Source organism: Carettochelys insculpta, chromosome 18 (genome assembly GCF_033958435.1).
Source record: "Carettochelys insculpta isolate YL-2023 chromosome 18, ASM3395843v1, whole genome shotgun sequence".
Classification (NCBI taxonomy): Eukaryota; Metazoa; Chordata; order Testudines; family Carettochelyidae; genus Carettochelys; species Carettochelys insculpta.
Window position 1 is genome coordinate 7156555 of NC_134154.1, and position 13887 is coordinate 7170441.

Sequence of the window (13887 nt, forward strand, 5' to 3'; positions counted from 1 at the left end):
TTCATGATATTCAATATAAATTCACTCAATACATGTGGAGATATTTTCTTGTAATATTTTTCCTACACTATCACTACTAGTTACTTTCTGATTATAGAACTTATAGTAGTGCCTTAATATTACAGAAAGGCCACATCTATACGGGCAGCTTCTGTCGACAGAAACCTCAGCAGTACCTCTGTCGATAGATAGCGTCTACACACAAAAGCAAATTGGAAGAGCAAGCTACTCTATTGATAGAGAGAAGCCAGACTGCCCGGCCCTTTCTTGACGGAATGGCTGACCAGAAACTCCAGAAGGAGGGCTGCCCGGGGAACCAGAAGCCCTCTCTGTCAACAGAAGTGTCTACATGGGCACAAAACACTGTCGACAGAGGCGTTCTCTGGTCAGGAAAAGGGATAATGCTGCCAATTGAACAGCTGAATTTTGTCAGCCAACTCTCGACAAAGCGCTTTAACTGTGTAGACGCTCGGTTAGTTTTGTCGACAAACGCCCAATTTTGTTGACAAAAGCTGCCCATGTAGACGTGGTCAAAGAGGCATTTCAAAAATTGAGATAGATTTGTTTGTTAGATAGCATGGTTGAAATACCTGTATGTCAGTGATTGTCCTTTGTGGGTGATTAAACCCCAGACTGAAGATAAGGCATTTGGTCAATTATAAAAGCCATTTATTGGGCGTGCTTGTTCCATGACCAGTATTCCTCATACATGTCAAGAATTAGTGAGATTTAGCATGTAAGAAGAGAGCATGAAGATTTTCATCACACTGTGAAGGTTTAAAATTTCTTTTGTTGCTTCCTTTTAGGATTTCCCATTGATAACTTATTTAAAAGCAAGATTCCAAATAATTTTGCAATGGCAGAGTCAAAATAAAATATCTGAAGCATGACATGTAGAAATGGAGTGATGCGAGAGAGATTGCTCTGTCCATGTGCTTTTGTGTGTAGATGCACTTTTCTGACCATTCCTGTCGACAGACGTTATTGTTGACAGATGCTTCTAGTGTAGGCATAGCCCATTAGACGTAATTTGCAGTTTCACTACCTAACATCTACCGTACACTAATGCATATGCTTTTATGTGAAAGAAAAATCTTCAACTATAAAGTAAGCCAATGCACAGTATATGTGCATCTTGGGCTTTGGATGACAAAATACTCAGAAAACTTGAGCATTTCTTCACACACATTTCCACTTAGGGCAGAAATTGTATGCCTCTTATATTCAACATGTAGCAACTAGTGTTGTCAAGTTGTTCAGTACGGTCCCATGCATTCATACTCATTCATCTGGTGCCATCTCTTTTCATTATATAGTCTCTGTTCCCTTTCCTCTGAGCAGCTGTGTATACTATGCACCCAGCAAAAACATCCAGGGCTTGATTCTGTACTAGTTCTGCACCTTTTGTAGACTGTCACTGCAGTCCAAGGTGAAAGTACAAGGTGACCATTCACTTTTGGTAAACATTTACACCTTTGTTGCATTCTTTTTGCTTGTGTGAATGACAGCACAATGCTGTGAAGAATTAGACTAGTAGCCTTATCAAAACGAGTAGAAGAGTAGCTGAAACACTATTACACGTGCATGGTCGTTTCTGGCATCCTTAACAATGTCAGAGAGAGAGAGAAATATGTAAAGTAAGGAATTATAAAAAGTAAGTTTAGGATGTGGCCCAGATTTCCAAGGGTCATTATCCACAAGTGATACCAGATATTCTAAAGAGCTCAGCATGCTAAGCTCTTCTGAAAACCTGGCCCCGACAGAGGATACTGAGCACTTTTCTAAGTTTAGTCTTATTTGTGTTCTGTTGTACTAGTGTGGTATCTTACAAAGGAATATCTTATGTACATAACTACAAGAAATTGCATGAACAATATCCTTTGTGGAATATTTGTAATTTAGAGGGAGTGTAACAGGATCTACTAGTCACCAATTAGAAAACTGAATGTTGGTAAAGTGCTACTGAAGATTTGTTATGTAGAATACAGATAAGGAGAGTTTCTTGCAATTTTATTTTCTTTTTCAGTACAGCTTAGTCCTAAATATGCAGTCTTCAGTTACAGTACTTTGCAAAGACGTTTGCACTTATCGATATATAGGGATGCAGATTGTGAGCTGTTATAAAAATAAATATGTGAAAATCTTAGAAGTGGTTTCTCCAGCGACCTATCTAACAAAGTGTGTGTCAGACACTGACGACAATAAGAATGTACATATGTTGGGATACTGATACCTGTCTTCTCTGTGCAGTGACACTACTCTTTTGAAATAAAACTCATGTTTGTTATTACTAAAGTAAATATTTTATACAAAGTCTGCCAAGAGTGTATGGAGTCCCCAGACCTTGATCTTTATTGTTTTTGTTTTTTTAAAGCTGTGCTTAAAACTGCATTTGTTGCCAGAGGGAACATTCACTTTTATGTAACTGGTCTATTCCCTTACAAAGTATTGCAATACAGCCCCCTGGAGTAAGACTCAGGAACAGTAAAAAGGGGGGAAAGACTGATTCTATATACACATGGATACATGTAACGTTCCCTGGACAAATTTGCTCAGCGTCAACAGCGGAATAGTTCCGCCTTTAGGAACTCATTGGTTGCAGTCAGGGTTGACTACAGAAAGCCAAAACATGATTAAGCAAGATTTTTCATTTTTTCTCTGTTTATCAATGTGTCTCAGGCAGATTTACTTGGTTCTAGTGCTGTAAATGACCCTGATTTCAATAATAAAATATGTAACTATCTGGTAGGTTATCATATATGGGAAAAAAGGGCTAGTTGTCTTAGATTGTTATAAGGTGCCACAGGACTTCTTGTTGTTTTTGTGGATACAGATTTACACAGCTTACCCCTGTGATACTTAGACTGTTATGTTTCCAGGGTCATGAAATGGAATCCCTCTGATGTATCAGAAAGGTAGCTGTTTTAATTGGTATCTTAAAAAACAAGAAGTCCTGTGGCACCTTATAGACTACCAAATGTTTTGGAGCATAAGCTTTCATGGGCAAATACCCACTTCATCAGATGCATGAGTCGTCTTATGTAGTTCATGTTCCATAGATTATGGGTGCGTCTACACTAGAAACTAACTTTGAAGTTAACTTGGAAGTTAGGCACTACTTCGCAGTAGCCAGCAGAGAGTCCACACACATTTTCCCTTACTTCGAAGTTAACCCAGCTTCGAAGTCCTTACTCCATTCAGGGAGTGGAGTAGTGCCCTGCTTTGAAGTTGGGTGTGTATAGATGCTTAACTTCGAAGTTGCTTACTTCAAAGATGTACTTTGAAGTAAGCAACTTCGAAGTTATTTTTGTAGTGTAGACACAGCGTATTTCTTTGGCTTCGTTTTTAGTGTGTTGATTTCAGTGCTTACTTCATTTTGATGACATGTTATTCACTGATGACAAAAAGTCCAATATACTATATTCTTACATTTGTTTCCACAGTGGAAGCTATCTTCCTAAATTTCCATTGTGTCTATTTCTTTCTCTGCCAGTGTTTTATAGAAGGCTGTGAATGTTGTGTAAGAATGAATCATAAAATACAAGAAGGAAACGTGAGGTGATGAAGTCTGGTCCCCCTCCCCTCACAGCAGGACCAGGCACCATCTAGCTCATATATGACTTGTTCATGCCTCAGTGCTTTGTGAGAGGCTTGAAAGAGTCAATACAGTATGTGGTCCCAAACAGTGTTTCTTGTAAGCTGAACCTTTGGGCAGTCACCCAGGAGAGATTCAGGTGCTGCCCAGCTGATTAGCAGAGCATTCATAGCTACCCGGAGCCAGCAGCATATATATATATTGGTGGTGCACATTTGCACATGCCTCTGCATATAACAAAATTGATTCTTCACATGGATGAAAAAATTAGAGGGTACATTGTTCCCAAATGTCTGTTTTTCCTTCACTTCAATGTAAGGGCAGCAGGACTTTCACAGGCAGAGCTAGAGGAATCTTGTCGAATAAGAACGAAGTTGAAATTGATTTTTTCACAAATAGATTTTCTAGCTACTTTATAAAGTCTGGCCTACTTCCCACTGAATTCTGCAGAAACTATTTCCACTTGTATGTGGACAAGACTTTTCATCATTTCGCAATTAAAGCCATGTGCATATAAAAGAACGTCATACTTTGTCCAAGGACTAATATTATTCATAATTAAATAATTTGGGCTCTGCTTATCATTTTATTTGTTATATCTGCAGAGGATTTTGTTTAGTTATGGGCTTTTTTCTTTTTCCCCATAAGCAGAGTAGTTGAATAGAACTACCATGAATCTATGACCCATTCCCCTCGCCCCCCCGCCGTACAGCTTGCTATAAAAATGTAGTGAACAGTTTAAGTCTAGCATACAAGTGGTAGAGCAGTAAAATTAATATTTTTTGTTGTGACATGGAAATGAAATTTGCTAGTTCCCATTGCTGAAATATACGTTTTGCTACTAATACAGGACGTGCGATCCAGAAGAGGTGGAGTAAAAGTTTTGCCATCTTCCATTTTGATGCTTTGTAGAATAACCTGTGCCCAGATTTTTTAGAGTGAGCTTTTATTTTTAATAGCATCAGTTGTGGAAGCTTAAAAGAGAAGCCTGTTTTTTATTTCAAGATAAACATTTGTTTTAAAATAAGTGCAAAGTGACTTTGAGATTTATGGAGGCTAAACGGCATCCTGTTCCAGACTGTTCAAAAATAGTTTACAGCAGTGATGCAGTTAGTTGACTTAAACTGTAAAGTGAAATTGTTATAGTTGCTGGTGTTATTTCCTTATGTGAAGGTAGTTATGTTGTGGCTGGCTTAGTGCCAAAGCTAACAACTATTAAATAATGCCCTGCCATTATAGTTCTGCAGTAATTTATGGAAACAATACAAATTCAGTTCTGTACATTTTCAAGCTGTTTGTATTGAAGACAAAAAGTGGGAAATTGATACGGGTTTGTTTTTGTTGTTTTTGTTTATTTAAGAAGCGTGGCTTTACAATTAGCAGCGTTTAAACAAATGATTAGAGGTAATGTAATTCAAAGCAATTCTATTTGGTGGATTAAGTGGGAACATTTTATTTTCATTATTTATTGAACATTTATGCTAGATGGTGCATGGCAGTGTCGTGGACAGCCTGAAGCACAAGTTTTTCCTTCTTATTCCTGCTTTCAGTTGAAATTCATTTCTAGTCCAACGCCTTTTCTTTCCTGGGGACAGTATTTTGACATCTTGAAGCCTTCTGCATGCCGACAACTGTTCATAGTGCTCTTTCTTTAATAGAAGTGGGTAGAGAAGCGAATCTCTGAGACTGATCTCCATACCTTTCCATCATTATCCACAAGGTGGTAGTTATTCTGTGTGTGGTCATCTTCCGTGGTCCTGAGCTCAGTTTCCTTAAGCGAAACAAAAGACCTGGGTTTTCATCCTATTTTGCTACAAAGCGTTGTCCTTTCTTCACCTAAATTCATTGATATGCTAGTGAAACCATTTTCTTATGTCTTTTTATCCAGTGAACATTTATCTTGCGCATTCACATTCTTCCTTCATGGGGAAAGCAACGTGTGCACAAGTGTGGAGATTGTCCAACACCAGCCAATCTACCTGATCAATGAAGAGCATATCCACATGGCCCAGTCATCACCTGCACCATTCCAAGGTAAGTACAGTTTCAACTGTGACAGCTCTGTCAGTATAAATACTTGCAGAACATGTGGCCTATGTGCCTATTTTAATTCCTGTGCAATACCAAAACCCCTAACTAGGCCCCAGTAATGATGTCTGGAACCGGAGTCAAAAATGAATAAGAAAAATACCTCAGTAATTTTCAAAATAGAATTGAAGTTTTTAGTACGATAGGTAAATAAATGTTAGGTGATGTTTTCCAAGTTTTTCTCATAATTAACTTTATTAGATGCAGATATTTTCTAAAATAAGTACAGTGTAATAAACTGTTATAGCAAAGGTGTGTGAATATTTTATGTATTACACAATTTCAAACAGTCCAGTGAGTTCTGGTTTATGAGTAAAAACAATGAGAAGTCTTGTGGCACCTTATAAACTAACAGATATATTGGAGCATAAGCTTTCGTGGGCACAAGAAAAGAAGGGAGTACCAATCAAAAGGAAGGCTGGAGTTAATGAGGTCAGTTCAGTCAGGGAGGCTGTGGCCCACTTCCAGCAGCTGATATGGTGGTGTGAACATTAAGAGAGGAGAAACTGCTTTTCTAGATGGCCAGCCATTCCTAGTCTTCGTTCAATCATACAGTGATGGTGACAGATTTGCCAGACGTGTACCCAGAAGCCACCTGCTGCTAGACAGGTACTCCCCTTCTTTTCGCGTGCCTGTATATTTATACCCACCTCTGGAATTGCCACTCCAGTGCATCTGACAAAGTGGGCCTTTGCCCACAAAAGCTTATGCTTCAATATATCTGTTAGTCTATAAGGTGCCACAGGACGTTTCCTTGTTTTTGTGGATACAGATTAACACAGCTACCCCTCCAGTGCTGGTCTGAGTAGTGATCTTAAATGCAACTGTGTTCCAAGTAATCGATGATAACGTAGATTGTTGGCTTGAACTGGAGGTTTCTGTTTTTCCTTCAATGTGCTGCTTGTGGTGCAAAACGTGTCAAAATGCAGATTTTTCCGATAGAAAGTTGAAAATACAGAGAACAACGAAAGAGAAAAATAAACATTTAAAATACGTGAACTTGACATACCTGATGTTGTCTTAAAGTTACTGGGTTTTACAGCTTTTTACAGAATGATGTTGTAAGCCGTGAAAATCTCCTGTGGAATTTAGAAAAGAAAACATTCCATTCACATTAAAAAAAAATTAAGTATTGCATACTGTATTATGTGACATCTTCAGAAGTATCTCTCCTGTTAGTCCATTGATGTATAGTTATTTTTATCATTTTAGTATTTATTCTGTTATTTTACTAAGTGAATTTGTGTTCACTATATTTTGAAAATTGGCAAACTACAAGCATCGTCTAAAATCGCAGTGCAAATAAATCCAGAGGAAATGGGATGTGGTTGCTCTGTGGTTGAAGTCCACATATTATAGAGAGAGTTATGTTTTATTTTTCAGTCCTGTTGAGTCCTTATGGTTTAAACGGTACATTGACGGGTCAAGCATACAAGATGTCAGATCCAGCAACTCGTAAATTGATTGAGGAATGGCAGTATTTCTACCCCATGGTGCTGAAGAAGAAGGAGGGGCTGAAGGAGGAAGAGGAATTGGGATATGATGATGATTTCCCTGTGGCTGTTGAAGTCATTGTTGGTGAGATTTCGTATTTTGCCTAAAGAACATTTTGCCCTTTTTCATAATTTTAAAAAAAATCTAATTAATCAGAAACAACCTTTATAATTTCTCTGTCTGGTTTTGTGGCTCTCTTGACACCGGAACATTCTGACTCGTTATCTTGCCTCAAGGTTGTATACTCCCTGTATCCCTGATGCTATTATCACAATATCCAGCTTCTTATTTCATCTCCCTTTTAGTTATAAAGGGATGGATGAATGCTTAGGATGTCAGGCTGTAAACTTCTTCATATCTTTTTCATTTTGACGAGTAAGGTACCTCTAGTATATGCTGAAACTAAGTCAAGGCCAGCCAGAGAATAAATGAAAAATTTAAAAGACTCATTTTCTTCCTCCTGTTCCTGTTCCATCTAGGCGGCGTACGAATGGTGTATCCTTCAGCTTTTGTTCTCATCTCTCAAAGTGACATCCCCATTTCGCAGAGTGCTGCCAGTGCTGGAGGCCACATCAATGTGGGTCAGCAGGGACTTGGAAGCATGAAAGATCCCAGTAATTGTGGGATGCCGCTCACTCCACCCACTTCCCCAGAGCAGGCCATTATAGGTAAGCAAAAAACCTAGCAAAGAGATCTGAAGCATTCTATTAAAAACTCATTTTAATTATTGCTTAACTGGCTCAGTGAATGGCAGTGTTTCACAATCTCTTGTAAATTTAGTCTTTGAACCAATTAAGGTGTTACTTACTAAGATGTACTCCAGCACAGTAGGCTTTGATAGTTGCATACTTTATTTAATTGTGTAGCTGGAACTGACGTATCGTTGATTGATTATCTGGCTATCCTCACAGCAGGAGGTTGACAGGAGAGTTTCTCCCATCGACGTGCTTTACTCCTCGCAATAATGAGGAGTACTGGGGTAGACTGTAGAGCCCTGATGATTCGATTTAGCATGTCCCCACTAGGCGCACTAAATTGAACCCCAGAAGATCAACCCTGAATGAGTCGATCTTCCCATAAGTATAGATATGCCCACAGTTACAGCACAGGTGAGTAATTCTTTTCTTCCCATTAAAGGCAGTCTGGGAGAAATAATTAAGATTAAGTAATAAAGAATAAAAGTCAATAAATAATATGAAAGTCAAATTAAGTCTTTTTTTAAAATATATACTTATTACTCTTTAAGAACTTTAGACTTTTGTGTTCTCTGAATGCTTTAAAATGTTGAACAGTTACAGCCTCTTTTAACCCCTTTCAGTTTCCAATTAAACAGAGTTCTAAGCATGATTTGCAAAAATACAATAAATGCTTTCATATCAGGCAGCCCTGGGACCAGGAGGTTGCCAGATATTCAAATGTTCTGGATAATAGAGAGGTATACCTAGCAATGCAGAACACTAAAGAAAAACAGGATTAGATATTAAGAAGCAAATAAAAATATATGCTGAGTACTTTGTTTACCAACATTAGTATTGTATACTCTAAACTTTTGCTGTATTTATTTGTATTTACTTTTACTCTGCAGTAGTAATGAAAAATATAAATAAATTTACTTATGGTTAAAATGCCGGTTATTTGAGAGTTCAGGTGACAGAATGCCAGTTAAGACAGAGTTTACTGTAGTAAAATTGCTAAGTGACTCTGAAGGGCCTTAAAAATCAAGTGAACTGTTGATTTTGTCCAAGTTCTCAGTGGTTGTTACTGTTGGAGCTCTGCTGTTGTCTGAGAGATACACATGACTGCAAACCATAGTAGTGATGCTTCAGCAATCATAATGGAAGAAGAGTCACATTTTTTAAAATTTAAAGCATATAGTAAAACAAGTGCGAAGGTATCTAGAGAATGGGATTTAAAATTGATAGTAAGAAGTTACCTTTGGGATTTTAAAGTGATCGCTAGTGGATAATGCTGCACTCAGCCTAACTTTTGGCATTTACAACGTTATCTGTCAGCTTTTTATAATTTTTTGACTGTGTGTGTATAGGTATATGTATATGTCCTATATAGACACGCATCATATGACAACAGATATGCAACAAGCCTCTAAAAAGGCATTGCAATATTTTTGTGCATATCAAATCACGTGCTCAAATGTAGTTTGTGTGTTGATAACTTGGCTGCTAGTGCATCATAGTAGTTGTAACTGTGTCGTCTTCAGATGATGTTGGTTTTATCACAGAATACTATAGTAGAGTAAGGTTTTAGGCAAATATATTCTGGCACCAGTGGCAGAATGAATTTGTTAAACCTGACAGGTTAATCTAGTTTAATTCAGTCAAGACGCTTTTCATCACAAATCTGTCAAGTTCAAAAACAGCGTTATGACATATTCCAAAACAAACAAAATACCTTATTTTAGCCAGAGATTTCAGTGGGCCAGGGAATGCTTTGGTTTTAGTGATTGCTGCTTTACTTATCACTTCCTTAAAGAAAAAAGGAGCAAGAAACAATATCTGAAAGTACTAGAGAGACATCTGCAATCAACAGGCATATTTTGGAAAAGGGGGTTTAAAAGCCCATTTACAGCATAGCAGCTGTAGCTAGCAATCCAGATTGTAGAGAGAGAAATAAGTAGATTTCTTTCTTGTGACGTAGTTAAATGATGACTGTTTGCACTGTTTTATTCCTAACACTTTTTAAATTGTGTCAGTCATAAGGACAAAGATTTCTGTGTAGAGACCTGACCTTGTTAAAAGCTTCCTATCATTACTTTGTTTGCTAGCCAGAGCTCAGAGCGTAGTGTTGTGCATCTAGCAAGCTTAGTGAATTTACAGCTCCCTCTACTGTTTTAGTCTGTAGTGAAACTCACTATATAAGGGTCTTAGGTAATTCAAATATCTCTCAATAAATAACATAAACGTGCTTATATTCTGAGTAACAAGGTTTTATTCCACTGGTTAAAAAGAAAGGAAGTGAAGATAAAAATCATAATCCTCCTTCGGTGGTGATTGAGGTTGCAATACCACTTCCACTTCTTTCTCTATCAGCCGTGGAATATTAAAAGAAAAGAATATGAATATGACCAAATAGCCTATTATTAGTTTATATTTAATTGTTTGAGTGAGTAATAAAAGAGTTCAGTTAAAGATGAAGATTTTTCCACCAAAATTAAACGTAACTGATATTGCACAGAAGGCACAGGAAAGAGAGTGAAAATTCCGTCCCCAAATCTGATGAAGTATTGTCACTCAGTAATTCATTCATGTCTTTGTTTTCATAGCTGGTGGCAACTTAAACTGCTCTAAGCTTTTTATTAATCAGCACAATCCAATGTGAACACAACAGCCTATAAGCTGAAAAGCACTTTTGGGAAAATCCAATGTTGTAGCTACTGTTACTCTTGCCCATAATGCTGTTTGATTTTTATTTTTGTTTGTTTGTTTGTAGGTGAAAGTGGAGGTACCCAGAGCTCTGTCAGCCATTCAGCTTCACAGGAGGGGACAGGCACTTTTCACAGTCCAAAGAAATCAGGGAAGATTCCTCCAAAATTCCACAATCACATGGTCCACAGAGTCTGGAAGGAATGCATCCTTAACAGGTCACAATCCAAGTAAGGGAGTAATTCTGCTCATGTTCTTTATAATAGTAGAGCTGTCACACTTAAGAATTTGCTAATTTTGTCTTAGATGCTACCTCAGTATTTACATTATTTCTTGAACTTCCCTATTCAAGGTGAATAATGTAAGGCAATGTCTTCTAAGACAATTTACAGTTTTTTTAGCTTGCTTACAAATGAAAGTGACAATAATGCTGTATTTTCACTTGTTTAGCTCATTTGACTTCTGGCTGTCTGAGCTCTACATATGTAGCCAAATGCTGGTCTGAGTTACTCAACTGCTAGCTCATTGACAGCAAAAATACTAGCTCACATTAGAAATACACAGTAAGTCTGGAAGGAAGATGACCTAAGGACAAATAGCCCACTAAGGATTATATTTATAATATTATATGTATTTATATCTCTTATATTATATTAATATTTAATATTAATAATATATTAATTTATATAGCTAAACATTTGGAAGGCTATATTTGTATTTAGCAGAATGTAACTCAAAGTCCAAGGACGTGGTGGAGCATTGTTGTTAGTGCACCAGCTTTTCATATGTGGAGGTATAAAATAATTCTCAGTGCGATGAGATATAGATGTTCCAACAAGTTTTACATCTGTTGTTTCCATGTAGTTTAATCGGCCCATTCAACAGTTCCAAATGCAATTTTAAGTGTTACCTGTATTGCATGTCCTGTGACTTTTTTGCTCAAACACCAGAGGTAGGCGAAGTGATACCCTTCATGGATGAAGAAGTAAACTGTCATATTTGGGAAAGGTATAGATCATTAAATGCAAAATTATGGGGGTTAGATGAAAGGCTTGGGCATGATGTAGATTAGTTTTAGGAATACACAAATGTCGGCAAGATGGTCCGTTTATGACATTATATATAAGGAGATAATTATCACAATATATATATTTATTCTTGTTAGGAGGACTCAGATTACCACTTCAAATCTGGAGGAAGAAGTCCCAAGCAACACTGTTTCTTGGGATTTTGTGGACCCGGTCCAAAGAGTCAGTTGTTCTTGTTCCAGGTATGTAGCAAAAAAGAATAATTATGATATCAGATTAAATGAGGCCTGCGAAGTTCTTGCACAACGTAAAATTATAGGCAGAGTCACTATACAACAAGCATTTTCTTATAGAAAATGAAGAGCAAGATCGTCAGCTGGTGGAAATCAATCTAGTTGCATCAATTTATGCCAGTAGAGGATCTGGCCTGTTATCTTCTAGCGATATGCAGTGAAGCGACAGGAACGTAATTAACTCTTGTCACCACTATATGCTACCTGAGCTGTTTTATTCTAACTCAGCCATATGTCTTTAATAAGATCATTTGATGTTTATAAAATGAGAGACTAATGGATTTATTAGGGCGTAAGCTTTTCGGGTAAAACCCAGTTCGTGGCTTAAACTGTGTAGTAGCCAAGAAAGCTTATGCCCTAGTACATCCATTAGTCTTTAATGTGGTACAGGACTCCTTGTTTGTACAGATACAGACAGACACAGCTACACCTCTGATACTTACCAAATCAGTTTCTTATTTTCTGGTGCTTTCTTCTCATGTAAACTGTTATATATAAATTATAAATATAAGGAGTTATCCAGCTGACAGATCAGTCAGTTTAACTTCTGTGCCAGGAAAGATAAAGAAGCAAGTAGTTAACAGGTTCACCTACAAGTAGCTGGAAGAAAATAAGGTGATAGCCAGCATGGCTTGGTAATGAACAAATCATGCCAAACCAATCTGATAGTTTTCTTTGATAGGATAGCAAGTCTAGTGGACAAGCGGTGGATGTGGTATGCCTAGACTTTAGTAAGGCATTGGATATGATCTCACATTATCTTCTTATCAATAAACTGGGCAAATAGAACTTAGATGGGGCTACTATAAGGTGGGTGCATAAGTGGTTGGATAACCATTTTTAGAGGGCAATTATTAACAGTTCACAGTCACGTTGGAAGGGCATAACAAGTGGGGTTTCGCACGGGTCTGTTTTAGAACTGGTTCTGTTCAATATTTTCATTGACGATTTAGATGCTGACATGGAGAGTAGGCTTAGTAAATTGGCAGATGATACCAAGATGGGAGGGGCTGCAACTGCTTTGGAGGATAGGGTCTTAATTCAAAATGATCTGGACAAACTGGAGAAATGGTCTGAGGTAAATAGGATGAAGTTTATTAAGGACAAATGCAAAGTACTCCATTTAAGAAGGAATAAACAGTTTTACACATACAGAATAGGAAGGGACTGTCTAACAAGAAGTACTGCAGAAAGGGATTTAGGGGTCATAGTGGACCACATGCTAAATATGAGTCAACAGTGTGAAGCTGTTGCAAAAAAAGCAAACATGATTTGGGATGTATTAATGGGAGTGTTGTGAGCAAGACATGAGAAGTCATTCTTTCACTCTACTGTCTGCTGATTAGGCCTTAATTGGAGTGTGGTGCCTGGTTTTGGGCACCACATTTCAATGGGGATTTGGAGAAGGTCCGTAGAAGAGCAACAAAAATGATTAAAGGTCTAGAAAACATGAACTATGAGGAAAGACTGAAAGAATTGGGCTTGTTTAGAAAAGAGAAGACTGAGAAGGAGACATGATAGCAGTTTACAAGTACCTAAAAAGAGTGTTACAAGGAGGAGAGAGAAAAATGGTTGTTCTTAGCATCTGAGGATAGTAAAAGAATCAGTGAGCTTAAACTTCAGCAAAGGAGGTTTAGGTTGGACATTAGGAAAATCTTCTGTCAGGATGGTTAAACACAGGAATAAATTGCCTAGGGAGGTTGTAGAATCTCCATCATTGGAGATATTTTTAGAGCAGGTTAGATAGACATCTGTCAGGGATGGTCTAGATCGGGGTGGTCAACCTTTTTGCATTGGGGGCCACATGGCAATTTTTTACATGTTCTGGGGGCTGAACATGTGTCCCTACAGAGCCTTTCCCATTGGACCAGGCCTTCAACTTTAATTCCTCTCAGCCTCAAACTGCCCCCCTCCCATCCCCAGGCTTAACCCATCTCAGCCCCAAACTGCCATCCCACCAGGTTTAACCCTATTTGGTTTTAGGAAGAAGGAGCTTTTGAAGTCCAGAG

The 13887-nt window shown here is 37.8% G+C and overlaps 1 protein-coding gene across 2 annotated transcripts in view; it reads left to right on the forward strand.

Annotated features, from left to right (window-relative positions):
- MED13L (mediator complex subunit 13L) overlaps positions 1-13887 on the forward strand; it is a 333854-nt gene that overhangs the window by 239829 nt on the left and 80138 nt on the right. For both annotated transcript variants that reach the window (XM_075012327.1, XM_075012328.1), the window contains exons 5-9: positions 5484-5629; positions 7067-7261; positions 7657-7845; positions 10625-10787; positions 11723-11827. In XM_075012327.1, the coding sequence (XP_074868428.1) occupies positions 5484-5629; positions 7067-7261; positions 7657-7845; positions 10625-10787; positions 11723-11827 (798 nt within the window). The remainder of the gene's footprint in view (positions 1-5483; positions 5630-7066; positions 7262-7656; positions 7846-10624; positions 10788-11722; positions 11828-13887) is intronic.